Genomic DNA, 27166 nt, shown 5'->3' with positions numbered 1-27166 from the left:
TCGGCTGGCTGGTTGGATCTAATAAGCATGCGCCGTGAGTGCCCACGGATGTGCTGGGGGAAGGAATCAGTTCAGGCACCAGGGGGCAGCATTAGCCTGGCTTTGCCTCTTCAGCCCAGCCCTGACCGGTAACAGAAGAGCCAAAAATTCCAACGCGACACAGCCACCCCTCAGCCACCATCCTTCCACACACTCCCTGACTACAAGTTTGGTTCTTTTGCTATCCTCCCCAGAAAAAAAGAACGACAGAAAATTCCTCTTGTTATGTTGGTTGACTCAGAAGCTGAGCAAGGAGTGTGTGTGTGTGTGTGTGTGTGTGTGTGTGTGTGTGTGTGTGTGCAGAGGGGGGGGAGGGAAAAAGAGAGGGGGCGATATCTGTGTGTGGTCTTGTGGCTAGGGAAATTGTACATATTTGTTTTTGGGGTGTGTCTCAAGTGTTTACCCCAGAAACAGATAGGAAGGGTGCCAAGATTGCGCAACTTATTTGGGTTCAAACTTGGCCCCCTGTAAATCTTCTGGCAACCCTCAGTGACTATCACTAGCGTCTGAGGCACGCTGTGGACCCCTCTTCCTCCAAGTCATTCCCCCCCACCCCCAGTCTTCCAGGATTCTGAGCTAAGGTTTCCCCTCCCCCACTTCCTCCCCACAGCATCACGAGACCTCTAAGGCGTTCCCGCCTAGGAAGGAGGTGAACCCAGTTCCGCGGGGCCTCAGGCTCGCAGCGGCCTTACAGGGTCCTCCACTGGAGGGAGCGCACAGTCCAGTGGGATCAGATGCCCCAGAGCACAGTCCCTGGGGGCGGGGGGCGGCAACCTCTGGCCGGGAGAAAGTTTGTGTGGTAGCTAGGTAGCTTGGATCGGCACGTCTCTCCCAGCTATTAGATGGCTTTCCCGAGAAAAATGGATCACTGCTAAAGGGAGTGGAGTAAGTGAGGGTCAGCCTTCGTCCAGAGTGGCTCAATGGAGCTCCAGCTTTGCCCTCTCCGCGGCGGCTGTGTGCTTCCCCACCGGACACAGGAGGCATACATATATGTTCACCCCACTTTCTTCCTCTTCCTCCTCCAGCCCACTTTCTCTTCTCTTGTGTCGTCAGAGCTCCAGGGAGGGACCTGGGCAGACAGAGAAGCCGGAAACAGCAGGCCGGGGCAGCCAGGGTTTACAGTGAAGAGGAAGGCCGGGAGACGAGTGTGTGCGTGTTTGTGTGTGTGGTGTGTTTGTGTATGTGTGTGATGTGTGCGCGCACACTGAGTTTTTAGGGCCAGCCAAGAACCCGCTGGACAGAGCTACAGACCCATGGGGCCTGGCAGTGCCCGCTGACAGAGGGAGAAGATAGCAGCGGGGCTGCCGAGGTGAGGGGGGTGTCTGCGGGTAGGAAGGTGGGGGGCCTTTCGCTAAATGTGAGGGGTGGATTTTCGGGGCCGCTCGGGATCCTCCCCTGGGCGGGGCGGTTGGATGGTCCCCTGAAAACTGTTTCAGCTGGTGTTAGTAGCTGATGGCACTGGGGTTTGGCAGTTTCCAACTTTCGAAGGACTCGGGTGGGTACAGGGCCTCCACGACTCCCCTCCCAACTGGTCACGTCACTTTCCTCAACCCTCAGCCCTGAGCCTCCTGGGACTTGGAAAGTCGCGGGGCAGAGGGGAAGAAGGGTCCTCTGGGTTGAGGGACGTGGCTGCCCCTCCCTAGAAGTTGATGTTCCAGGACCACCACCCCCCCCAAGCCTGTCCAAGCCCTAGCTGTTGCCCGCTAAATGTTTCTGTTCAGGGTGTGGCAGGAGAGTGTGATCGAGACCCAATTGTAGAGACCTCATGGTGCCCCAGAGGAGGGGGACTTTCCCCCCTTAGCTTACTTAGCTGCTGTAAACGCTGAGATTTCCCCGTGGGAGGGCGGCTGCCTGGGGGTTAACCCTCCTCGTGCTGGCCTGGCTCCACCTCCTCTCTACCTTTCCCGCCCCCACCCCATTCCCCCCCCCCCTCCGCCCCGCCACCACCACAGCCTTGTACACACATTGGACAACTCATAGGAGCTCTAGACTTTTGATATTGGGGTCCCACTCGGAATTCGGGGGAAGAGGGGATAGGACATGAGCCACCAAGCTTCTTGGGCTGACGGGCTTCCCCTGTGGCAGGGAGGGGGAGTCTGGAAGGGAGCGCTGGCCCCGCCTCCTGCAGTGTGGCTCCACCTTCGCTCCTTCGTTTCCCAAGGGGGCTGAACACGAACGGTGCCGCCGCGTCTTGGCCCGACCTATCGACCCAGCACCGTTACCGGGTGCACGGGGGTAGAAAAATGGTTTTATGGTGTCTGGGGAGGGAAGGGGATGAGATTTGAGTCACTTTGCCAAGGAGATTTAGAGGAAATGGGACCTGCTCGTGGCTTGGAGGTCCCCAGTGCCCTGTAGGGTTAAGGATTAGGCCAAAGGTCTGGAATCTGAGCACTCTGGAGACTGGGAGGAAGAAGGAGAAAGAATCCTCCCTAGGATTTGAAAATAAGCCGAATGTGACTCCTCACGGTGCCCCACCCAAAGGGGTAGACAGTTTTAGAGGATCCTGGAGCAAGAGGCGAGGGCTTTGCCTTTAGGAGAAAGAAGAGCTCAGGGACGGGGAGAGAGCAAGACAAGATGGCTAGAGGGGGCAGGACTGTAAAGGGCCTCGTGTTCCTCTACCTGGGAGTCCTGGGGGAGTCGAGAGAGATGGGGGACACCCAGGGATATTCCACCCCACTCTCTCCCTCCCTGTCTTTGAGAGGACGTTATAGGAAATGCAAGCTGAGGCCCCCTGGGAAACCACTGATCTGCCCAGCCACTGAGAAAGGAGGTAGCCTATGATTTTCCGTGATTTTTCAGTCCGGGCTGGTCAGCCCCCTGCTGCTCTGGTCTCTCTTCCCTTTGCCGGTCTCCTCTCCTCCTGCCCTCTCTGTTTCCTTCAGGAAGGAATCCTAGCAGCACACAGTGTATGTAAGGGTGACCACTGCGCTATGAAGATTCAGAGGCCAGTTACCAGCTCCATGCCCAACGGCCAATGGGCGAGATAAATAACCTCCCGAACCTTAGTGTCTTCATCCAGGAAAGGGGGTAATGGCATATTAAAACAGGGCTGGAGAGATGGTTCAGTGGTTAGGGGCACTGGCTGCTCTCCCCAAAGAACCTGGCTTTAATCGCCACACATACCTGGCAGCTCACAACTGTTTATGAGGTCCCAGGCTTGGCCATAGCAACACATGCGCGTGTGAACACACACACACACACACACACACACACACACACACTCACACACAGTTGTGGGGTTCCAATGAGCTAATGTGTTGAAGATGAAATGTCTATGGAATGGTGCATGATAAATACCACTCCTTGTCTAGCTTGGGGATGTTTGCAGTGTTGGGCACTGAATTCAGCGAGGCAGGCACCTGCCATTGAAGCGGCTTTCAAATTGCCTCATGGGGGTCTCAGAAGTTTGACACCTTTTAGGTCAGGAGGCAGGGACAGAGGAAGTAGATCCAGTGGAATTCCTGCCATCCATGCCTGCCCTCAACAGCTCCTGCAGCTTTGTACACATATTTACACACACACACACACTCACACACTCACACACGTACATACACACATATACACACACACACATCGGTACACACACATACACACATATACACATACATATACACACATACACACATATATACACAAATATCCGTACACACACATATACACATATATACACACATACACTACACACACACACACACACACACACACACCCCTAAGGTATGGCTCTCCATGGTTTTAGTTACCTGCAGTAAGCCAAACCCTGAGAACATGAAATGGAAAATACCAGAAACAGCAACATATGACTTCTAAGCAACTTTATTGCAGTATATTGTATAAGTTATTTTGTTGTTGTTGTTGTTGTTAATCTCTTTGTGTGCCCAACTTATGTATTCAATTTTGTATAGATATATATGGGAGAAAATATAATAGGAGCAAGGGTAGATGCTGCATGCTATTTCGGGACCTATCCATGGTCCTGGGAATCCAAATGACGTCTTTGTTTTGGTTTTTCGAGACAGGGTTTCTCTGTGTAGGCCTGGCTGTCCTCCAGTTGCTTTGTAGGACAGGCCGGCCTCAGACTCACAGAGATCTGTCTGCCTCTGCCTCTCTGAGTGCTGGGATTACAGGCATGTACCACCATGCCCACCTCCAAATGATGTCTTGAGTGTCCTTTTCAGACACTCTGTCACATGGATTGAAAACTAAAATTGTAGTCTCCTGTGGTGGTGGATGACTGTAGCACTTGGGAAGTGGAGACAAGAGTTCAAGGCTGACCTGTTGTGGTGGCGCACGCCTTTAATCCCAGCATGCAAGAGACAAACACAGGTGGATTTCTCTGAGTACGAGGCCAGCCTAAGCTACATAGGAGTACCTCTGATGTATTCAGAGCACTGGCCAAGCACATAAAAGCCCCTGGGTTTGCTCACAGAACCACTAAAAATTCAAATTGTTTAGTGTTTTCAACTGTTTAGAAAGAACAAAGGTCTGGTGGCACGGACCTGCTCCTGCTCCTTAAGAGGTTGAGATGAGCCAGGAGGTGGCGGCGCAAGCCTTTAATCCCAGCACTTGGGAGCCAGAGGCAGGCGGATCACTATGAGTTCTAGGCTAGCCTGGTCTACAAACGCGAGTCCAGGACAGTCAAGGCTATACAGAGAAACCCTGTCTTGAAAAACCAAAAAAACCAACCAACCAACCAAAGAGGCTGAGATGAAATGATGGGTCCCTTGGGCTTAGGAGTTCAAGGGCAACCTGGCCAACACAGCCAACATAATGCCCTAAAACGAAAAATGTAAGAGATGCCCTATTCCTTCAGCCCTCTTTTTCATGATAAGAAGGGCAAAGTCTGTGGAGTACAGTCTTTAAAACCCCCCAGACCCCGACTGGGTCCTGAGCCATGGTGGAAATGGCCGTTCCTCACTGAGCTGCTCCTTCCCTTCTGCCTCATGTCCTCTTGTCACCCCACTTTGCTGCCTGTAGCTCTTAGGTTGCTCATGTCTGCCACTGAAGGTATTGCCCTGTTCTGGGCATTGGCCAAGGGAGACTATGGCTTAGGTTGCCATGGCAGTGCGTATGATGAAATGATTGGGGGGGGGGGAACAGGGAGGAAGCTGTCACAGAAGAAGGATGGTGGCACCCCGCATCGTAAGACAGCTCTCTGGGACTTTAGCTTGTGCCATGAGAAACTAGAAAGGATCTGAAGCTATGGAAAGATTGAACATTCTAGCAAGACTGAAGGAAGGTCTCAGCAGGACCACGTATGCGGAAGAACTTCAGTGCCCCAGAAGCTAGGTAGAGTTTCTCGGGAGCCTCTTTTATGATCTTGCTCTTCTTTCCCAGGCACCCTGCACACCCCAGATCATGTCTCTGTGGGGTCTGGTTTCCAAGATGCCCCCAGAAAAACTACAAAGGCTTTACATTGACTTTCCCCAGCACCTGCGGCATCTCCTGGCTGACTGGCTGGAGAGCCAGCCCTGGTGAGTCTCGCTGCTCTGTATCTTCCCTTATGTATTGCCCCTCTTTTTGGAGCCCTTCCAGCTAGTAGAATTCAGAATTGAGGGCTTGCTGGGTGTGATGGTGCACACCTTTAATCCCAGCACTTGGGAGGCAGAGGCAAGCGGATTACTGTGAGTTTGAGGCCAGCCTGGTCTACAAAGCAAGTCTAGGATAGCCAAGGCTACACCGAGAAACCCTGTCTCAAAAAAACAAAGAAACGAAACAAAACAAGATTGAGGGCTTGTTGTGTGTATGTAATGGCCTAGACTAGGTAGGCCGCACATGCCTACAAGTGGACATTCCACTTCTTAACGAGGCTGAGCCAAGAAGGGAGGTCAAGGCTGGGGCAGAAGCAATTCCTCTTACAAGCCAGCAGAGTGTGGGGGCAGGAGGCACCGGTTAGGGTAGCGGCTGCAGCGAGCCATTGAGAGAGGAAGGAAGGAAGGGGAAAAGAACCATTGGCGGCTGAGTTGAGGCTCAGAAGCATTAAGGCAGCCCTGGCCTGAGGTGTCCTTCTTCCCACTGTCCCCACAGGGAGTTCCTGGTTGGTTCAGATGCCTTCTGCTACAACATGGCTAGTGCTCTGCTTTCGGCCACCGTCCAGCGTCTCCAGGCCTCTGCAGGAGAGCAGGGGAAAGGAAGCCCCATCCTGCAACATATCAACACCTTGGAGGTGGGGATAGAGGGGGAGGGGAAAAGATCCGGGGTCGGGTGAAGAGGATTGGTCTGGTGGTATTCCTGTGGTTAGGTGCTAGCTGGCATGCAAATCGGTTTTTAAAGTGTGCAAATGTATGAAACTTGACAGTCTATGGTTATGCTCTCTGACGGTGTATACACAAATTGGGGCAAGGAGTTGGAGGGGGGGGCGGGGAGGGGCAAGAGTGAGGCTAACTGCTGATCGCTTTCAATTCTACAGAGCATGTGCCAGAGGGACCCCCTGAAGCTGGTGGCCACTATCAGACAAATACTTCAAGGGGAGAAAAAAGCCGTTATAGAAGAGGTACTGTGATACCCCACTTCCCGTTTGTGTCACTCAGGGCTCTGTGGAGGAACAGAACTTGCACAATGAATATATTTGAAGATATTTATATACGGGATTTATTAGAGTGGCTTACGGGCTGTGGTCCAGCCACTCCAACAATGGCTGTCTGCTAAACAGAGAGTCTAGGAATCTAGTACATGAGGCTGGATGTCTCAGCTGGTCTTCAGTCCTCCACTGCATTGGCTGGCGGGAGCAAGCCGACAAAGAGGGCACGCTTCCTCCTTCCCTGCCCTTTATGTAGTAGGCTTCAATCAGATTAGAGGTGGGTCTTTCCTGATCCCAGCACTGGGGAGGCAGAGGCAGGCGGATCACTGAGTTCGAGGCTGGCCTGGCTGCAGAGTGAGTTCCAGGACAGTCAGGGTTAGACAGAAAAACCTCATCTTGAATAACAAAAACAAGCCAAGGATACACAGAGAAACCCTGTCTCCAAAAACCAAAAAACCCAAAACAAACAAACAAACAAAAAACCCAACAACAACAACAACAAATCCAAACCAAAAAAAATACGTGTATCTTCCCACCTTAAAAGTCAGGAGTAGATGTGTCTTCCCACCTGAAATGATTTAACTAAGAAAAAAGTCCCTCACGCTTGTGCCCCACAGCCATTTGGGTTTTAGTTAATTCCGATGTAGTCCAGTTGACCACCAAGAATGGCCACCACAGGTCCACAGCTTGTCGGCTTGACACTTCATCATATCTCCTTAGGTTATGCTTAATTTCCACATGAAAACAACAATTAAGTCATAACTGCGCCTAACATGATATAATGTGCCATGTACAATTGCAGACACATTATATGCCTAAAATAGGTAGCAATGTCCCTTGAGGAACATTCTTTGGTATCTCAAATTTAAACATTATAACCACTGATAGCCTCTTAATTTATATTACAATACATGATAAAGCAATTGAGGGAAGAAAACCCAAATGTCCGTACAAACACATTTTTAACAAAATATGACAGAAAAATTTCTGTCAATTAGAATCTTCATTTCTGCAACTTGGTCACATGGCCTTAGCTGGTATTTGTTTCTAATAATTTATTTTTATTTTATATGCACTGGTGTTTTGCCCACACGTATGACTATATGAGGGTGTTGCTTCTCCTGACACTGGGGTTACAAAAAGTTGCGAGCCACCGTGTGGGTGCTGGGTGCTGTACCCTGTTCCTTTGGAGGAACAGCCAATGCTCTTAACCACTGAGCCTTCTCTCCAGCCCCTTCACTGGCGTTTATAACCACCTTCCTTTACTACCCATACTGTCTTTCCTTCACCTTAGCCATCACCTCAGCAGGTCTTGGATTTGCCCCTGGAGGACTGACCCATTCCTTCATTCCTGAGGGATCCTCCTCGTCCTGCCTGGGTTAGGCTGCTGTGGTTTCCCGTTGAGCTCTAATCACAGGACACGGCAGCACCGAGAGACGCCCTAAAGCAGGGGTTCTCAACCTGTGGCTTGTGACCATCGGAGGACACATTATTTCTGGTGGCCTTAGAAAATGAGACACTGGCTCAGGAACAAAATTACAGTTTTGAAGTAGCAATGGAAGTAAATGTATGGTTGGGGTTCCTAAGACTGTCAGAAATACGTGTTTTGTGATGGTCACGAATCGCTCCATTCCAGAGGTAACCTCCGTAACCTCCATGGTGGAGAGGCAATCCAGTCTCCCCTTGGCAATCTGGACCAGCCATCCCTGCTAACACTCTTAGCCTGATGGCTCAAAGGCATAGAAGCCCGAAGTGGTGGGGGAAGTCAGGGCTTCCAGCCCAGAGAATGTTTGCTGTGGCTCCTGGCAGGAATGCTCCCCTTTCTGAAACCAAAACTTCTAGGCCAACAGAACTTAATGGTGCAGGAACAGGAAGCAAAACCTTTCCTAGTAGGTCACTAGGGGTGAGAGTGAGTGGCACCATCCCCTTTCTACCCCTTGGTTCTTGGCCCTGTGGATCCTAGCCCAAGCCATGAAAACCTAGGAAGAATTTAAACTTAGAACTCAGTGGTCGCTGGGCGTGGTGGTGCTCGTCTTTAATCTCAGCACTCGGGAGGCAGAGGCAGGCGGATCGCTGTGAGTTCGAGGCCAGCCTGGTCTACAAAGCGAGTCCAGGACAGCCAAGGCTACATAGGGAAACCCTGTCTCAAAAAACCAAAACCAAAACCAGAACTCAGTGGTCCAGACCCAGGGTTGCTGGAAGGAGTTCCTGGGGTTAGAGTGGACCTCAAACCACGTTTAGGGAGGCTTCAGGCAGACTGAGGGCTAAGGAACTAGTCCTACCAGGAAAAAGGTCTTATGCTGAGGAGGTTCCAAAAGGTTTGGGGAACCAGTAAAGTAAACTGGTCCACACTTTTCTGTGGAGAGGTCAAGGTGCCTCAGCCTTTCAAGGGCTAGAATTATAGTGTTAGTCACCATTCCTGCTTTGTGTTGGGTGATGACACTTTCCCAGAAGCCCTTGGTGCCTCAGGGACTCCATGTGGGGAAAGGCTGAGCTGAGCTCTCCCCACAGGAAGCAACTCATTTCTTGGTATCTGCTCCTCCTTGTGCAGTTCCATCATCTGCCAGGGCCCTTCCATCGGAAGCAGGAAGAACTAAAGTTTACTACGGCCCTTGGAAGGCTTCAGCACCGGACAAGGGAGGCCCGCCTTCTCCGAGAATCTCTGCAGCAAGGGACCAAGGCTGGACAAGGTGGGGTCTGGGGCCTGGACTCAGCGTGTTTTGGGGAAGTGTTTAGACTTGGTCTTTTCTTGGACCTCTGCCATTCTTTTTACACCCCTGATTTCTGCCCTTGCCCTCAGTGTCTCTGCACAGCCTGATAAAAACTCCTGCCAATGGCACTGGGCCAAGTGAGGTGAGTAGTGACTGAGTTCCAAGGAAGCTGGAAGGGTGAGGCTGACAGGCACAGACTAATGGCGGGTCCGCGGGGAAGAGGCCTGCTCCCAGGAGTCCCAGGGAGAAGGTAATGTCTGACCCTGGCTCAGGCTCCTTTCTGCTCTCAGGACCTGACCACGATGCTGCAGGGGACCGTAGGGGACCTGGAGGCCACCCAGGCCCTAGTGCTCAAAAGGATTCAGATTTGGAAGAGGCAGCAACAGCTGGCAGGGAACGGGGCGCCCTTCGAGGAGAGCCTGTCTGGGCTGCAGGATCGGTGAGGACCAGGGTCCGCAGGAAAGGGAACATTACCTGGGGGTGGGTACCCCAGTCTCTGCAGGATGGCACACAGGTGTGAAGCAGTTCCTGTAAGGCTACGCACAGCTGCTCATGCAGAACCTTCACAGGTGTCACAGTTGAGGGGTCAGGGTAGAGAGTCACCATCCCTTCAAGCCCAGAGGAATGGGGTGGCTGGCTTTCTGGTTTGCTTCTAAGACTCAGCCTTACACTGTATGACGTCCTAGAGCTCGCCGTGTAAACCAAGACTGGCCTCGAGCTCATTGCAATCCTCCTGCCTCAGCCTCCCAAGTGCTAGTCACCATTCCTGCTTTGTGTTGGGTGATGACACTTTCCCAGAAGCCCTTGGTGCCTCAGGGACTCCCTGTGGGGAGAAAGGGCCCACAGGGAGTCTGGGCCCTGACAGCTCCTCATCCAGAGCCAAAGCAGGTCCTAGAACAGGCTTCAGCCCAAGTGCCTTGTAGCCACACCCACGACCCGCCACACAATATCCTGTGTTCACCCTGGGTTTGGGCTGAAAAAAAGAAAAAGAAAAAAAAGAAAAAACCTGCAGTCTGTGCTCTCTGACAACCATCCTGCCCCCAGGTGTGAAAGCCTGGTGGAAATTTATTCCCAGCTGCAGCAGGAAGTTGGGGCAGCCAGTGGGGAGCTGGACCCCAAGACCCAGGCGTCGCTGATGAGCCGTCTAGATGAAGTCCTGCGAGCCCTTGTGACCAGGTATCCGCCACAAGGTCCTGGTCTGCTATAAGCGGCCCCCAGGGGCGGGAAGGGGTTAGAGTCCGCGAAGACTGGACCCAGGCCCCAACCCTGCTCTCTCCTCGCTCCTCCAGCTCTTTCCTGGTGGAGAAGCAGCCCCCTCAGGTTCTGAAGACACAGACTAAGTTCCAGGCTGGAGTTAGGTTCCTGCTGGGTCTGCAGTTCCTGGGGACCTCAGCCAAGCCTCCGCTGGTCAGGGCTGACATGGTGACAGAGAAACAGGCCAGAGAACTAAGCCTGCCCCAGGGGCCTGGAGCCGGAGTGTAAGTGGAGTGTGTAACTGGGGTGTGGCTGGCCCTGGCTTGGAGAAGGCCCCATAGGGTGGTGGGAGTGGGAGGAGCAAGGGGGCGGGGCGGGGCTGCGTCCATAAGGGGCGGAGCTTAGGAGAAGCGACTGTAGAGTGTGGAGGTGCTGCTGACCTCTGTCTAGTTAAGATGGAAGAAGGGAAGGGAATTTGTTCAAGATGGAGAGACTTCTCTCTTAAAAACTCCAGAAGAGGGAGGCCAACAAGATGGCACAGTGACAGCGTGGGCATGGTGGTCCATGCCTTTCATCCCAGCACTCAGGAGGCAGAAGCAGGTGAAGGATCTCTGTGAGTTCGAGGCCAGCCTGGTCTACAAAGTGAATCCAGGACAGCCGGGGCTGTTACACAGAGAAACCCTGTCTTGAAAAACCAAACCCAAAACAAACAAACAAACAAACAAACGGCATAGTGAGGCTTGTTGCAGGAGCCTGATGACAGAGATTTGATTCCTGGAACCTACCTAAAGGTAGAAAGAAAGAAAGAACTGGCTCCTAAAACCTAACCTGCTCTTTGACTGCTACACGAATGCACCCTACCATGCTTATGTACAGCAACAGCAACAATGAAAATTTAAAAAACCAAAGGGCAGTGTAGCTCAGTGGTAGCTCAGGTGCTTAGCATGCCAAGACTTCAACACTAGCAGGATATATACATATTCAGGGAGAGGAGGAGGGATGCTAGTAGGGACATGGAGAGCCAGGGCCAGTGACAGCAGTGGTCGGTACCAGTCCCTGGGGACCCAAGGTCCTCACCACAGATGGGGGTTGCTCACTCTGACTCCCCCGCAGGGAGAGCACTGGGGAGATCACTAACAACACGGTGCCCCTGGAGAACAGCATCCCCGGAAACTGCTGCTCCGCTCTGTTCAAGAACCTGGTGAGAGGAAGTAGGGTGCTGGTGTCCTCAGACTGTGTGACTCTCCCTGGGCAGGACGTGGCCCTCAAGATCTTTGCTCTCTCACCCTCTCCTGCTCTCCCTCATTCTCGCCCCTCCCTCACCTGCGCCTCCCGCCCCCCCCCCCCCCCCAGCTCCTGAAGAAAATCAAGCGCTGTGAGCGGAAGGGCACGGAATCTGTCACGGAGGAAAAGTGTGCTGTGCTTTTCTCTACCAGCTTCACACTGGGCCCCAACAAACTGGTGATCCAACTTCAGGTGAGTGCTGACCCCAGCTCTGCTGCACATGGGGACCCAGGGAACCCCCCCTCCTCCTCCCTGGGGGATCATAGAGTGGGGCCAGGAAGAGCCGAGAGGAACAAAGCCTGGAGGGCAGGTCCAGGGAATAGTGTGTGTAGCAAGCAAGGTTCGTTGTTGCTTTGTTTCTGTTCCCTTGTTTGAGGCGGGGTCTTGTGGTGTAATTCACGCTGGCTTTCGAGGCTTTTCCTTTAAATGCTGTGATCGTCATTATCGTGCAGGGAGCGCATGTGTCACAGCAGCAGTCAGAGGACAACCCTTCTACTTTTATGTCGGTTCTGGAGGTCTAACTTGGGTCGCCAGGCTTGCGCTGCTCCCCACTGAGCCATCTTACTTACTGACCCTCAAACTCTTTTTCTCACTTTGTTCCTCTCATGTCTCCTCCCCTCGCACCCCTCCTCTCCCGTCTCCTCTTCCTTTCTTTAATATAGAGTCTGTGGTTGTGTGTGGGGTGGCTGGTTTGGCCTGCCTTTCTGTACTCGGGTTTAAGGGTGTCTACAACTCCGAGAGCTGGAAAGGTATCCCAACTCTGAGGTAGGACAGTGTCCTGAGGCACCAGAGCCCAGGAACCTCACAGCTCCGAGGGGAGGCCTCCTCAACAGAAATGACGCAGCTCCCAGGGAAGGGTTACCCCAACACCTGAGGAACTGAGGGGCCTAGGAGCCTGAGCTCTACTCTTTCTTCATTATCTCTTCTTCTTCTCCTCCTTCTGATGAGAGAGTCACAGCAGGCAGATAAATCTCTTCAAAGAGATTTAGTGGAAGGACAAATCCAGGAGAGGCTGCCTCTGCTCCGGGGAGGAGACAGGGCAGAACTGGGCAGACTCAGCCTATATACAGAGTCTCTAAGGGGGCGGAGCTTTCTGGGGGCATTTCCTGAGTGTGGATTGGTGGGATTTCAAGCCTGAGCTGGGGGACGCTCAGAGATTGGTGGGTTTTTGTCTAGACTTCTCATCCCAAATTAGCGTAATCAGGGATAAGTCCAACTGAGGGGGGTGGAGGTGGCTGGAGATAGCAGTTACAGAGGTCTGGTGTTGGCCCGACTGCTGGAGCTTTCTCAAGCAAGGGTGGGGCCAGTTTTCTACGTTGAGGGGTAATAAAGTTTACAATGTGTCAAAGATTTACAAAGAGTCCATTGTGAAGACTAAAGCAGGAAAGGTTGTCGTCAGCATGGACAGTTCCCATGGCAGCCGGCAGCAGGCTTTCTGAGGCAGTGAAAGTGTCCAGTTTTCAATGAGCTGTCGGCTGAAGCAGGAATAGCCACCATAAACAGCTCCTGCTGAGGTGCTGAAAGGAGCCGCCATTTTGTCTCCACAGCTCCCTAGCGTGGGAAGGAGGGGCTGATTGCCCTGAGGGGAAGAGGACTGGGATTGAGCCGCTTCAAAGTTTAGTGACGGATGCTGATGCTTAAGGGCTACATAGCTCTTGGGTGTAGTGATAGTGTTAGGCTCTCTGGGCCGAAGGAGGTGGGGGGCAGTGGGCTCCCCTCAACTTGGAGAAGGTATCCTGTCACACACAGGGTTGGGGGTGATAGTGGTAGTGTTAGGCAGGGAGAAATCCCTAAATGAATGAATGTGTGTGTGTGTGTGTGTGTGTGTGTGTGTGTGTGCAAGTGTGAGTGTGGCAATGGCCAACGTCAGCAGCGGCAGTAGCCCTATAGAGTCTTCTGTAGCCCAGGCTGGCATTAAACTCAAGCTCTTGCCTCAGCTCCTAAGTGCTAGGGATTATAGGTCTATACCACCCCCCCCCCCCACACCTCTCTAATTCTTATCAAGTGCTTCGTATACATCAGGAGACCAGGGTGCGCGCGCGCGCGCGCACACACACACACACACACACACAGACACGCACACCAAGAACTTTTTCTAGAACAAGGCACTGTTTCCAGTGATATGCAAGCACACACGGTCTGATGGTTTTGTCTTAGTTAGGGTTACTATTGCTGTGATAAAGACCACAGCAAATGCAACTTGGAGAGAAGAAGGTTTTTTACATCTTACTGTTCCAGGTAACGTCCATCACTGCGTACAGTCAGGGCAGGAACCTGGAGGCAGGAGCTGAAGCAGAGGCCATGGAAGGGCGCTGTTTACTGGCTCGCTCCTCTTGGCATTGCTGGCCTGCTTACTTACACCAGGGCCACCAGCCCATGGATGGCCCCACCCACAATGGGCTAGGCCCCTCCCCCTCAATCACTAATCAAGAAAATGGTCCACAGGCTTGCTTGCCTGTAGACCAGTGATTTTTCTCAGCTGTGGTTCCCTCCTCTCAGATAACTCTCTAGCTTGTGTCAACAAAAATGTCTCTAGATAACACTATAAGACAGGTCCTGTTGCCGGCCGTGGTGGCGCAAGCCTTTAATCCCAGCACTCGGGAGGCAGAGACAGGGGCATCTCTGTGAGTTCGAGGCCAGCCTGGTCTAAAAAGTGAGTCCAGGACAGCCAGGGCTACACAGAGGAACAGCCCTGTCTCAAAAAACCAAACCAAGCCAAAAACAAAAACAAAACAAACAAAAAACAAACAAACAAACAAACAAACAAACAAAACAATAGAAAGATAGGTACTATTTATACCCTCTGTTTACAGATGTGGCATTGGGTTGTAGAATAGACCCAGTAGCTTGCTCAGGCATTGGAACTGGAATTGGAGCCTGAAAGTCCAACTTTGGAGCACTGACTTGTAACAGTCTCTCTACCTCAGCACCCTCCTTGCACCTCAGAATGTCCAGTGATGTAACACCAACCTTTAGCCATGTCCTGCAAGCTGCTGACGCTGATGTAACACCCAGTTCTCTGAGGACACTTCTGACTCCACTAAGGAGGAACTTCTCTCCTTGCCCCTTAGGCCCTGTCTCTGCCCTTGGTGGTCATCGTCCATGGCAACCAAGACAATAATGCCAAAGCCACGATCCTGTGGGACAATGCCTTCTCTGAGATGGTAAGGAAAGACTCAGAGTGGGAAATAGGGGCAGGGTAGGTTCTTATGCAGGAAAATGGAGGAGGGGGCTGCCCTGGCTGGTGGGTGGCAGGCGTGTTCCAATGTCTTTCTTGTGAGCCTGCATCTTTGCTTCTCATGGCTAGCACTAACAGTTGTCATGTGCCGTGGCACCACAAGATATCTGTGTTTGTGAGGCAGCTCAGAGAGTTGGGCAGAACCAAAGCCACCAGAGGAAGACTGGCCAGGCTCTCTCTCCTTCTTTACCCAGGACCGCGTGCCCTTTGTGGTAGCTGAGCGAGTGCCCTGGGAGAAAATGTGTGAAACTCTGAATCTCAAGTTCATGGCTGAGGTGGGGACCAGCCGGGGACTGCTACCAGAACATTTCCTGTTCCTGGCCCAGAAGATCTTTAATGACAACAGCCTTAGTATGGAGGCCTTCCAGCACCGTTGTGTGTCCTGGTCACAGTTCAACAAGGTCATTTCCATGTTCTTTTGATTCACTCCCTCCCGCCCCCCCCCCCCCCCCGAGCTCTTCTCCTTTGGGGCACTCAAGAGCTCCCTGGCCTCTGCCCAGGGATAGACTTTTAGGGTCTTCACAGCGCCCCGCCCCCCCCCCCCATCATGCTGTGGCCCAGAAAGAAAGCTCTTCCACTCTGCCACATTCTCTGGCACCCCTCAGTCTTGGTCTGGGGGACCTGTCCTTTTGTGTTTACAGGTGGTTTCTATGATTACTCAGGCTGTGTGCAAACAGAGCTCTCTGACTCAAAAATCGACTTTGACCCATTAGAAAGATAGTCTATTGCAAAATCTGGGTGAAGTCACACAAGACCATGTGGGACCAGGTGCCGCCGCGTGCTGATGCTTACTGCATACAAGGCACGCTTTCACACTTTACATGCGCTACCTCCCCTAGTCCTTCCGACATCCCTTTCAGGCAGGTGTTACTTGTGTCTCTTTCACAGATGACAAGCTTGTGCTTAGAGAGGTCCTATTGTTTGTCTTAGTACCACAGCAAGGGAGTGACACTACTAAGACATCCAGATTTCTTTTTGCTTTTGAGATAGGGCTTGCTATGTAGCTCAGGCTGTCCCCAGACTCACTCTATAGCCCAGGCTGGCCTAGATCTCAAGATGCTCCAACCTTAGTCTCCTAGGTACAGAAATTTACAGGAGTGAGTCACCGTGCCCAGCAGGAGCCCTGTATTTCTGACTTATCAGCTACTGTATTTTTCGGTCTCTAAAATGAGGTGGCTCAGGACTGAATCGGTTATAAGACCAGGGAAATGAGAGCTCATGTGTCTGTCCTCGGTCATCATGCATAGCCACCAGATGCTAAGGCTCCCACTTGAGGTCTTTCCTCTTACAAACAAACAAACAAACAAACAAAACACATGTGGGGGAGAAGCTCCCGTGACCAGAGAATGTGTTACTGAAGAGAACAGGACCTCAGGACGATTGTCTTCCTCTGGTATGGACCTTTGCCACGCCCCCATTGAGGACAGTGTTTTAGCACAGTGATGATGGAGGAGCTCCCACACTAGGCCACTGACTTAAATCTCTACCCTGTCCTTCACCAGCAGTGTGGACCTAAGGAGGTCATTTACCTTTCTGGGTTTCATTGTTATCATTGCTACGTTATAGCCAGAATTATCAAATAAATTAATATACAGAAAAGCCTGAGGGGAGTGCCAAATGTGGTCACGGTAAGTGGTTGCCGGCGATAGGCCTAAGGTCCTCCTTGGTCCTCCCTCATTGACTCCCACACTCTCACAGCCCTGTGTTGGCTCCAGCTCCCCTACCCTACTCACCTCTGCATTCCTCCACCCTTCAGGAGATCCTGCTGGGCCGTACCTTCACGTTTTGGCAGTGGTTTGATGGTGTTCTGGACCTCACCAAACGCTGTCTCCGTAGCTACTGGTCAGACCGGTGAGTCCCTGCCCCAGGAGGCCACGGCTCCCCATCTGGCCGCAAGCACGCAGTGCTCACAGCCATGCCTTCTCCTTCACCCTGACCAGACTGATCATTGGCTTCATTAGCAAGCAGTACGTCACTAGCCTTCTCCTCAACGAGCCAGATGGGACCTTCCTCCTCCGCTTTAGTGACTCGGAGATTGGGGGCATCACCATTGCCCATGTCATCCGGGGTCAAGATGGTGAGTCACCACAACCGGCCCTCTGACTCCATGCTGTGATCTCTTGGGTTTCGGGGGTGGGGGGGAGGCGGGAGGAAGAAATGCCCTAGCTGTCCTTGATGTCCACCCGATCTTCAGGAAGTTCTTCCTCAGGTCTGACTTCTCATCTTCCTACGGTCTAGCCTCCAACTCCCATGGCAATGGAGATCAGTGGGTCTTCATGCAAGGCTTCTACCATAGGCTTTCTCTCACTTGCCATGATGGATGGAGAGTGGGTTATGGGGCTGAGGGGGGCTATGGGGCTTGGGGGGAAGAGAAGTTTGGACAGAGGAGACCTTAGGCTCTCCTTCCTCTTATAGGCTCCCCACAGATAGAGAACATCCAGCCATTTTCTGCCAAAGACCTGTCCATTCGCTCACTAGGGGACCGAATCCGTGATCTTTCTCAGCTAAAAAACCTCTACCCCAAGAAACCCAAGGATGAGGCTTTCCGGAGCCACTATAAGCGTGAGCAGGCAGCTCTGATTCCTCCTGTCACCCACTTCCTCCCTGTCCCAGCTGTACCCCCCTCCCCTTTCTGCCTGCTGTGTGTTGTCCCCCCTCCCCCCATCTTCCCTCCCACTTTTGTAGCCCCACCTCCGTCTGCCCATCAGCCTTCCTCCTTGCCACCTTCTTGCCGGTGGGATACTCCACAGCCCTCTTTTCCTTCCCACCACAGCTGAACAGATGGGGAAGGACCTGAGAGGCTATGTCTCAACTACTATCAAGATGACCGTGGAAAGGTGAGCGTCAGGGTTAGTGGGTGGAGACTAGGGGACGGGTACCTGTCACTCATGGGTGCTCCCTTTCCTCCTTCAGGGACCAGCCCCTTCCTACTCCAGAGCCCCAGATGCCCGCCATGGTGTCCCCTTATGATCTTGGAATGGCCCCTGATTCCTCTATGCAGCTCAGCTCAGATATGGTGTAAGGAGCTCGAGGGACAAGGAAGGGCCTGGCCTGTGTCGAGGAGGCTTTCAACATTGCTGGCTGAGAGAGCTGGCCTTTCAGATGGAAGCAGAGAATTTTCCTTTCTTGGAGGCAGGGTGTGGAGTTATGACAGGGGTGGGGGGGTGGGGGGTAGGGGGTTGGGGGATACTTGCATCAGAGTTGGCTTTCTTTCCCAGGTACCCTTCACAGTCTCATCCCATCCACCCATTTCAAAGCCTTCCCTTGGAGGAGTCTGTCAGTGTGCTGCCAGCCTTTCAGGAGTAAGTCAGAACCTGTGCAGGACGGGGTGGGGGCAGCCTCTGGTCACAAGCCCTGGGGTGGGGCGGGGCTTACATGGGAGCAGGAGCACAGGCTGGCCCTCATCCCTCATTGTGGGAGTGATGGCTAAGACTCAGATGGCCAGGGCTTGAATTCCAGCTCTGCTGACTCTAGCTAGATTAATTATCCCCTGGTGACAATGATGCTAATGGCATTCCCCCACTATAGCACAAAGCTTATTGTGAATGTTTTAGAACTCTTGGTGTGTGTAGCGCTTATAGCAAACACCGTAAGCATAATCGCTCTCGCCTCTGAGATTTACGGTAACGTATTTGTTATCTTATTGTAGTGCTGGGGGCTGAGCACACGCCAAGTATGTGCTCCACCACTGAGCTAATCCCAGCAGCTGCCATGGCTCTTACTTATTAATCTTTTTTATCCTCACAATGGCTTAGACCTTTTTCTTCCCCAAGTACCACTCAGTTGTTCACTCAGCCCTTTGACAAGAGAGTCTGCCTTCTGGGAGTTGATGTGGGGTGGACCTAGGAAACAGGGCATAGTTTGGACTAAAGAAACATTGGAACATTGGAAACTGGACACAGACACGGACACACACACACACACACACACCATTTTACAGGGAGAAATCTGATCTCAGAGCACAGAGAAGTTGGTTGGGAGATGTTCCTCAATCAGGACTTGGCCTGGCAGCTTATTCCCTGTCTTAACTTTTGTGAAACTCTCCCACTTCCTGCTTCCAGGCCTCACCTACAAATGCCCCCCAACATGAGTCAGATAAGCCTGCCTTTTGACCAGCCTCACCCCCAGTAAGTGACAATGCCCCCTCCTGGCCCCACCCTGTTTGTTCTTTCCTTGTCTACCCCATCTCTTCTAATTTCTTGTTATCCCCACCCACCCCTGGCAGGGGCCTTCTGCAATGCCGGTCCCAGGAGCATGCCGTGTCTAGCCCAGACCCCTTGCTCTGCTCAGATGTGCCCATGGCAGAAGAAAGCTGCCTGCCTCAACCTGTGGGACCGTTCCCCCAGGGCACCTGGTGAGTGGCAGGCAGCCTGGGGGAGCAAGGGCTGGGAAAGATGGGAGCCTTGTCTACCACACTACTTTACCCTCCTCCTTGCAGGGTCAGTGAAGATCATCTGTTCCCTCCCCTGCTGCCTCCCACTGAACAGGACCTCACCAAGCTTCTCCTGGAGGGCCAAGGGGATGCAGGGGGAGGACCCCTGGGCGCCCAGCCACTCCTGCAACCATCTCCTTACGGGCAATCTGGGATCTCAATGTCTCACCTGGACCTAAGGACCAACCCCAGTTGGTGATCCCAGCTGAAGAAGCCCAAAGACAGCCTTTTCTTGTCTCTATGGACCTGCTCTGGACACCTGCTCATGCAGGTGCCTCTCATGTCCAACTGTTCCCTGGTCAGGCGGAAAGAACTGACTGGAAGAACGCTAGGTGTACGGAGCCACTGTGCTCCTCCGTCCTTCCTACCACATCAGGGCCCCCTTTCCCAGCACTGGGAGCAGGGGGATGTTCAGGTTCTAATGTGATACAGGCCCCTGCATGCCTGCACCACGCATATACACGCGCGCACAAGCGTGCACACACACACCAGGCTGAGCAGGAGGGGGAACTATACAAGCACAGGTTAGGACACCAACGGCTCCTGTGTTGAGCCGGGGCCTGGGACACACATGCAGAAACATATAGACACTGCCATGCATAGAGGACATAGACCTAGGGCATTGAAATGGGTTCAGGAAACCCTGGGTGGGAGGAAAAGAGAGGGTGTAGGTATATGGTTTCTGATACGCATTTTGCCCAGATTTTAAAAAAAAAAAAATCTCCAAAGTTCCAAATTCTTGCCAAAAAACCCCAGCCCTTGTGACAGTTGAGACTGGTGTTAAAAGAGCTAAGCTTGTGTGTGTAGCTGTACCAATGTTTACCCGAGACATGTTACTCTATAGACGTCACATTCACTGTATGACCACACAGAACATTTATCTCTGCTTTTGCCCTGCAACCTCACATATTTGAAAGCCTGAGACACTGTACGAGACGTAACAATCCAACAATGTCGTCTGGGGAGTAGCTGTGTGGCTGTGACATGTGCCACAGCCTTGGCGACTCCGTGAGTCCAGTGTTCCCTACAGACCACTGTGTAGACTCCCTGGGCGCTGGGGGCCCCAACTGGTGCCTCCCCCTGTACTTCTCTGTCCACTGCCAGCTCCACTATCACATCTCACGCAGTCTTTTTCCTTACTCGGGGAGAGGGGGGGGGGTCATGGATCCTAAGCCATAAAATAAATTTTATTCCAAAATAACAAAATAAATAATCTACTGTACACAATCTGAAAAGAAAGACACTCTAAGTGGTCGACAGGTGCTGCAGTCCTGCCGGCCTGAGGAGACCCAGGGTCCAACCCAGGCCTCTTGAGGGGAGGGGCTGGTGGAGGGAATGGTAGGGGGGATGGGGGGGGAGTGGAAGGGCACCCTCACACACAGTGCAAGAGAGAACTGCTGGGAGGCCAGTGATGAGAGTGGGTGGGCAAACTGCAGCACTTGTTAAATTAAAGAAAACAAACTAGAAGCACAGAAAGTGGGAATGGGGAGGGGAGACCCAGTTTTCCCAGGCCCCCCAGTCTCAGAGCAAACGGTTCTACTGTAAGTTTCCCCAGGGAAGTTCATTCCCTACGTCCACGCTGAGTCCAGCTGCTCAGAACAGTAGCCACTTGGAGAATGGGGGTGTGTGTGTGGTATGAGGGAAGGAAGAGCCCCAGCAGGCTGGAGACAAAGCCCATGCCCCTGAGCCGGGTGAGGGCGCACCTTGCACCCTCGGGTGTCCTCTGGCCAGGCCCCTGCTTGTTATTGCTTGAAGCCCCATAGTCCTGTGCCCATGGAGCAGACTGGAGGCAGAAGGGCAGCAGAAGGATCCTTCAAGGGTTGGTGACAAGAGTGCAAGGACGAAGAATGTGGGGGGTGCGGTCTAAGTGAACCAGAAGCCTGGGTCCTGGGTCTGAGACACCATCATTTTCACTGCCGGCTGGCCTCTGCCTCCACTTTGACGCTGCTCCTGCGACCCTCCACCAGAGCAGGGTGAGGTCCTGGAGCCGGGCATCGGTCCAGCAAGCCTTCCTCGAATTCTGTAGGAAAAGATCAGGTTGGTTAAAACAACGGGGATGCCGGCTGAGCAGAAAAGCTGCTATGAGTGAGGCCAGGCACAGAAGAATGTTAAGGCAGCTCCATTTATTGAATAACTGCCTCCTGCCCACTGCGTGTGTATGGGGGTTCCATACCCGAGTGTATGCGGCACCCCCTCCTATTTTGGTTGTGTGTAGCTCTCTGTCTCTGTGTGTCTCTCTCTTTCTCTGTCTCGCCCGCCTCTGCTCTGCTGGAATTTCTGGTTCTGTCAGGAGCTGTGGGGGCGGCTTGGCTCTGACCTCTCCCCCTCCCCCCTCCCCAGGCCCAGCCACCCCCACTCATCTCTGGCGGCCTCCTCCCAGTCCTCACCCTCCCTACAAGTGCCCCCCAGTCCCGTCCCACCCCCCAGTTTTGGGTAGCCAAATCAGGGGAAACACAGGAAGCTAGACTCCCAGCTCCTCCCTCAAGAAAAGCCCCCCTCCAGTCCCCGCCCCCACTTCCCACCCACGCACAGTTTAAAAATACCAAGCCAGGGTTGGTGGCTTTGTCTGCTGCGTCACTCTCAGCCCAGCGGCTGCCCGGCCCTCTACCGGCCCACTCCTTCCCTATCCACACACAAAAGCGCCTAGCTTTGGGCTCCTCGGCGGCGTCGAAGCTGGGGAACCCTATCTCCACAACTCCCAGTGACTCCACCCCCTTCATCAGGCAGTTCTAGCCAGGCTAACCTGACTGCCGACTCGCTAGCTCATCTTCATCCTTCCTTTCTTCTCTGCTCCTTGGTCAAAGATTCCCCACCTGGGTCAGACCCTCCCCATTGGAAAGAACCCAGCAGCAGCTTGCCCCTCCCCACCTCCTCCCCAAGGTCTGGCTAGCTTGACCCCCTTTCTACTGTTCTGACAGTGGTATCCCTCGGGTCCTAGACGAGGACCCACTTGTGGGCCTGAGTAGTTGGGGTGTTTAGGGACAGCACTGCTGGCTGCCTCACCTGCGAGAGGCGGCTTCGCAGGCACACAGGGGCTGAGGCGGCCCACGCGATCATGGGAGACGAGGCGGGCGAGCCGCAGCCCCTCATCCATCAGTGTCTGCTGCAGGATGTGGCGGCTCCATAGCCCATGGGCTGGCAATGCCAGGGGCAGGTCAGCAGGGGGCGGCGTCAGCCTTGGGCACGACCCCACAGCTGTGGGCATGGGCACTGGTCAGGTCACGGGCTGCTGCCAACGGTACCCACCCTCAACCGACAGCCACTCCCACAGGCTCCTCTGCCCCCATCCAGCCAGGACCCCCAACCCTGTACCAGGCAGCTGACTCCTGGCTCGTCCTTGCAACCCACCCACCCACTCCCACCTCCCCTCAAAGCAGAGAAAACTAATGTACTCACCCTGCAAGTGGCCATCTAGGCTTTCCCCAGACAGACTGGCGCTGTCCTCCTCTAGGCTAGGCCGGTATGAGGGTGCATAGGACTCAGGGCCTGGAGGAGGCTGCGGGATTTCATGACTCTGTTCTCCAACCTGTGGGTGCCCAAAATTGGGAAATGAGGCCCGGAACAAGGCAGTGGTCGGCGGAGGCTGTCTTTCCCTGCCCTCCAAAACCATACCTCTTGTTTCAGTTTCTTCAGTGGTGGGCCTCCCAATTCTTCAGAGTGAAGCCTACAGAAACGGAGAGCAAGGAAAGTGGGGTTAGGAAGGGCCCTGAAATATACAGGGCACACAATCTGGCCAGGAAGCTAGCTGAATAGGAATCTCAAGTCCCATTATTATTGTTGGGGAGGGGGGGAACTAGGAGTAACGAGCAAGCCTCAGACAAGTTGACTTGGCAAGAGGAAGACATGCAGGTGGGTGGAAAGCAAGCCCAGAGCTGCCTGTGCTGTAAGTGGGGTGGGGGGGGGGGAAGACATCCAACTCCTTGGCAGGGGTCCAACCAAAGGCAGCCCTGGGGAAGGGGTTCTCACCTGGATCCTTTCAAAGAGGACAGATAGGTGCTCTCTCGGGCAACTTGGCGGGACAGGGAGAAGAGTTCTACCCTTCGCAGTAAGAGTGTGTTGTCCCTCATGCAGAACTGGGCAGCAGCCTCATTGATGGTCAGCTGTGGCAAGAGGGACAGCCTGTGTGAACAGCCAGTTCCTCCTACTGCTGCACCCCTTCACCAAGGGAGGCCCATCCAAAGGATGCTCGCTTTAAAACAATACCCAGAACCTTTCTGAGGTTAGAAGACAGAGGTGGGGACTCGTAGCACAGTGTCCCTACCAAGGCCTCCTCTGCTCCTGGGATTATGTGAGCAGCACAGGGCTGAGCAGCTGGATTCCCTGCTACCTCAGTTTCCCCTTTAGTTGAGGGAGGTAAAGCAGCACCTGGGGCTAGGTGTGTGTATGTGTGTGTGTGTGTGTGTGTGTGTGTGTGTAAGGATCTCAGGTGGTCAAAGGGGCCATATAGAGTTGGGAGAATGCAAGAATTCTCAGAGGCAAATGGACAAATGGCCGGAGCCCCAGGAGTTAAGGGTGGTCTTGAGGACACAGGTCCTCACCTCATGCAGGCTGAGCTGCTTGCCCTCCCGCCTTTTGGAATCCAAGCGGCCATAGATGATGCTGTACTTCCGGATCTCCTCCTCTTTCTGGCTGTCGTTATCGTCCATCTCAAAGATGTGCCCCACACTCCGCGCCAACTTCTTGTTCAGCTTCAACAGGGATGTGACCTCTCCGGCATCACCCCTGGGGAAACTCCGGAAGATCCTCTCCACACTTTCCACCACCATGCGGACCATCTCTGGCTCCAGGCGGTCTGGACCACCCCCAGTTCCAACTGCAGCCATTCCCCCGGCCCCAGTCCCCTCAGAGACTCCTCCTCCTGCAGGTGGGGAGAAAGGGGGGGACCCAGCCTCCTCTTCTCCTCCTGCTCCAACATCCGATTCAGGAGTGCTCTGACCGGGCCAGAGCCGAGGATCCCCTGCCCCAGGACCTGCAGGAAGTGGTGATAGCTTCTCTCCAAGTTCAAGGGGGCTCTTGGGGCTAAAACTTCGGGCACTGCTAGCTTTCTCTCCCGGGCTGCCATGCCCGTTGCTCATGCTCCCTTTCCGAGTACCCGCTGTCTCAGAGATCTTGAAAAGTGGGATGCTGGAGACAGGTACGGCAGGGACTGGTTGGCTGAAGAGCCCAGGGTTGGTGGCCCACTCTCTCAGAGCTTTCTGTAGACGGCGGACGTGGAGTGGTTTGGTGGCCATGCCCACGAGTGCCATGATTTCCAGGAACTCCTCCTCACCCGCCTCACACAGCTGCTGCACATCGTCCCCTCCCTGCTGGATGAAGGTCTCGTAGTAGGAAAGGAGGTTGGCCCGCTGTAGGACCCGGTACAGCTGCAGCTCACCCAGGGTTCGAGGCAGTGCCATGGTTAGGGCACTCGCCCTGAGGAGGAGGAACAGGAGAGAGGCAGTGAGTACAAGGGCCCCTGCTGGGTACCAACCCACAAGAACAACTGTCCTCTCTTTACTTCCTCCTCTCTTCTCTTCTTTGAATGCTTTCTCTGCCCAGTGCCCAAGCCTGAGCACACTGAGATCGCATTGCTCAGAGGGACAGCTATGCCCGTGCCATCTCATTCCCAGAAGCACAGGCGGTCAGCTGCCCTATCTACAGCTACCAGAAAACGCGCTTACCTCATCTTTTTTTTAAACTTGATCTTTCGGGTCTGGGGCAGCAGTCTTGAGCACCAAGGCCCACCAACATTTCTCTGAAATGGCTAGACCCACTTTCCCCCAAGTTACAGTGCTTACCTCTCCCCCTAAACACCCAGCAGCCTTAACATTACTTCATGTAGCATCCCATGTTAAAGTTAAGGTAGAATAGTAGGGGCTATTGCAGGCGGGTTTTACTCCACGCCGGGGTAGCTGGGAGGGGTGTGGCCTCTTCCTGGAGGCTGGGGGCGCGGGGAGGGGCGTTCGGTGAACCTGGCGAACCCTGGGTCCTCTGCCCTCAGCTTTCTGGGATTAGGAATACCCTTCTGAGAATCTATCCCAACTTTCTAGGCTTCCCAGTACCCTTCAGTTGCCCCCCCCCCCCCTTTGTGTGGTCCTTCCCACTACTCAGCAGGCCCCTCACTTCTCAGGCGATGGGGGAAGGGCCTCGATTGTTCTGCTCTGGGGCCCTGCTTCCTACACACTCCCCCAGTGGCAGCGTCTGTGGGCGAAAACCGCCCGGGGGCTCCCGCCTACTCTTCTCTTCCTTATTTTCCACCCTTCGAAAGGGGGTGCGGGAGTGGCTGAAGGCCTCTTGAGGAAGGGGCTGCACACCAGAACTACCCCCCTCCCCACTCTGTAAACGGTGATTTAATGAGAACGAGACCTGAGCACACCCACTTCAAGCCCCGCGGATGCTCCCTCAACTCAATGGAAGCACCTTCTACCGGACCTAGGGATGGTGCGCTGCCTGCTAATGACACACGGAGCCAGCTAAAGGCCCCTACCCCTCGCACTGTTGACAGATTAAGTTCTGGACGTTCCCCTGGCGCTTAAGGACTCTCTTTGCAGGGGGCTCACGTGCCAGGTCATGCCCACTGAGTAAATAAACCTGGAATGGAAGACGAGGCAGTACTCTATCCAGGTTCATCAGGTCTTTGTTTGCGCCCAGTGTCCCCTAATTCGAATATTCACCCCCCTTTCAATCAGTCTCCACCTCCCACCCCCATTCCGATTCCCCACGTCCTCTTTTCGACCTCCACCCTCCGGACCCCATTCCTGAGTCCAGCTCCACCCATCCCCACTCCCTGCAACCTCTTTTTGCCCACTAACTTGAGTCTGGGTTGCGGGGTCCGGCGGGTGTTATCCCCTCTGCCAGGTGGCTGCTCCGCTGTGGGAGAGGGCGCTCTGTGCATGGACGGCCAGAGATCACCCCTGCCTCCCCTCTCCGTGCCCGGCGCCTGCTGGGCGCAGCACTTTGCCTGGCGCGCGGGGCCCGGGTCCACCGCTGTCCAGGCTCCGTCCCTCCCTCCACGTCTTCTCGCTCCGAGCCTCCGCGCCTCTGTCTATGCCTCTGCCCCCACCTCCTCGGCTGCGCTTGCCGCCTCTCCGCGCCTCCTCCCCCGCAGGACGCACGGGGAGCGAGGCCCGGCGCTGCGCTGGAAGCCGGGCTGGCGGGAGGAGGGCGTGGGCAGAACCGGGGGCTGGGACAGGAGGCGGAGGGGGGGCGGGGCGGGGAGGAGTGGGGGTGGGAGCTGAGGCCTCTGGGCCTAGGAGAGGGTGCTGCGAAGACTGGGAGGAGGAGACTTGGGGGGCGGGGGAGGTGTGGAGCAGGAGGCGGAGGCAGGGACACAAGAGTCAGGCGCCGAGTTGGGGACCGAGGTGACCGAGGCCGGGTTGTGGAGGGGGAGCTTGGGGACCCAACGGGCGGGGCAGGTCGCTCCTCGCCGCCCACGCCGGATGCACAGCCGGCCCTCTCTGCGCCCACGTACCCACGTGAGCACCCCGCCGGCTACATTCCTACTCCCTGCACCACTCCTACCCCTGAGAGCTGAGAGCGCAGTTTCACAACCACGCACTAGTATGCAAAGACACAGACGCGCACGTACGTGCACACGCGTCTAAACAACAGTGGGGACACTCGTTGGCCACACTCAGGCCGCGCCGTGCCGTTGGTTTGAATGTTAGAAGTGATCAGGGAAAAGTTGCCGAAGAGTCGGGGTGTGCAGTTCCTCCTGCTCGGCTCCCCTAGGATGTAAGCTCGAGGTAAACCTGTGAGCGCAGGGCTTCGGA

At 54.2% G+C, this 27166-nt stretch overlaps 2 protein-coding genes across 6 annotated transcripts; one reads left to right on the top strand and one right to left on the bottom strand.

Moving 5' to 3' along the window:
• The first annotated feature begins 1049 nt into the window (after positions 1-1049).
• STAT6 (signal transducer and activator of transcription 6) lies at positions 1050-20628 on the top strand. The gene is made up of 22 exons (XM_084758238.1): positions 1050-1348; positions 5374-5510; positions 6064-6202; positions 6446-6529; positions 9108-9246; positions 9357-9409; positions 9558-9706; positions 10312-10443; positions 10557-10745; positions 11575-11662; positions 11815-11937; positions 14817-14909; positions 15178-15384; positions 16740-16834; positions 16924-17060; positions 17399-17545; positions 17757-17820; positions 17897-18001; positions 18202-18285; positions 19045-19110; positions 19209-19337; positions 19422-20628. The coding sequence occupies exons 2-22, from the start codon at positions 5395-5397 to the stop codon at positions 19612-19614; spliced, it is 2532 nt and encodes an 843-aa protein (XP_084614364.1). The 5' UTR covers positions 1050-1348; positions 5374-5394; the 3' UTR covers positions 19615-20628.
• NAB2 (NGFI-A binding protein 2) lies at positions 20582-26586 on the bottom strand. Of its 5 annotated transcripts, none has more exons than XM_084758240.1 (7): positions 26207-26582; positions 23954-24827; positions 23382-23515; positions 23028-23079; positions 22812-22941; positions 22419-22610; positions 20582-21435 (listed from the first exon to the last, which is right to left on the bottom strand). In XM_084758240.1, exons 1-7 carry the CDS (start codon positions 26287-26289, stop codon positions 21326-21328), a joined length of 1575 nt encoding a protein of 524 aa, XP_084614366.1. In that variant the 5' UTR covers positions 26290-26582; the 3' UTR covers positions 20582-21325. The 5 variants fall into 5 exon arrangements, with proteins under 5 accessions (XP_084614366.1, XP_084614365.1, XP_084614367.1 ...); XM_084758239.1 differs by lacking the exon at positions 26207-26582 and adding an exon at positions 25882-26069; XM_084758241.1 differs by lacking the exon at positions 26207-26582 and adding an exon at positions 25076-25669.
• Between the last annotated feature and the right edge of the window lie 580 nt (positions 26587-27166).

Source organism: Acomys minous (genome assembly GCF_964271855.1).
Source record: "Acomys minous genome assembly, chromosome: 15".
Classification (NCBI taxonomy): Eukaryota; Metazoa; Chordata; class Mammalia; order Rodentia; family Muridae; genus Acomys; species Acomys minous.
The sequence above is the reverse complement of the archived record's forward strand: the minus strand, read 5'-3'. Positions and strand labels throughout refer to the sequence as shown.

What these genes read in the sequence shown, in the direction of transcription:
- STAT6 (XM_084758238.1), top strand. Translation starts at nt 5,395, where the DNA reads ATGTCTCTGTGGGGTCTGGTTTCCAAGATGCCCCCAGAAAAACTACAA. An exon ending in CCGCTCTGTTCAAGAACCTG is followed by an intron (nt 11,663 to 11,814) that starts GTGAGAGGAAGT and finishes CCCCCCCCCCAG; the next exon opens with CTCCTGAAGAAAATCAAGCG. An exon ending in CAGCTCAGCTCAGATATGGT is followed by an intron (nt 18,002 to 18,201) that starts GTAAGGAGCTCG and finishes TTTCTTTCCCAG; the next exon opens with GTACCCTTCACAGTCTCATC.
- NAB2 (XM_084758239.1), bottom strand. Translation starts at nt 26,024, where the DNA reads ATGAACCTGGATAGAGTACTGCCTCGTCTTCCATTCCAGGTTTATTTA. An exon ending in AGCAGCTCAGCCTGCATGAG is followed by an intron (nt 23,516 to 23,953) that starts GTGAGGACCTGT and finishes CTCTTGCCACAG; the next exon opens with CTGACCATCAATGAGGCTGC. An exon ending in CCTAGATGGCCACTTGCAGG is followed by an intron (nt 22,611 to 22,811) that starts GTGAGTACATTA and finishes CCATGCCCACAG; the next exon opens with CTGTGGGGTCGTGCCCAAGG.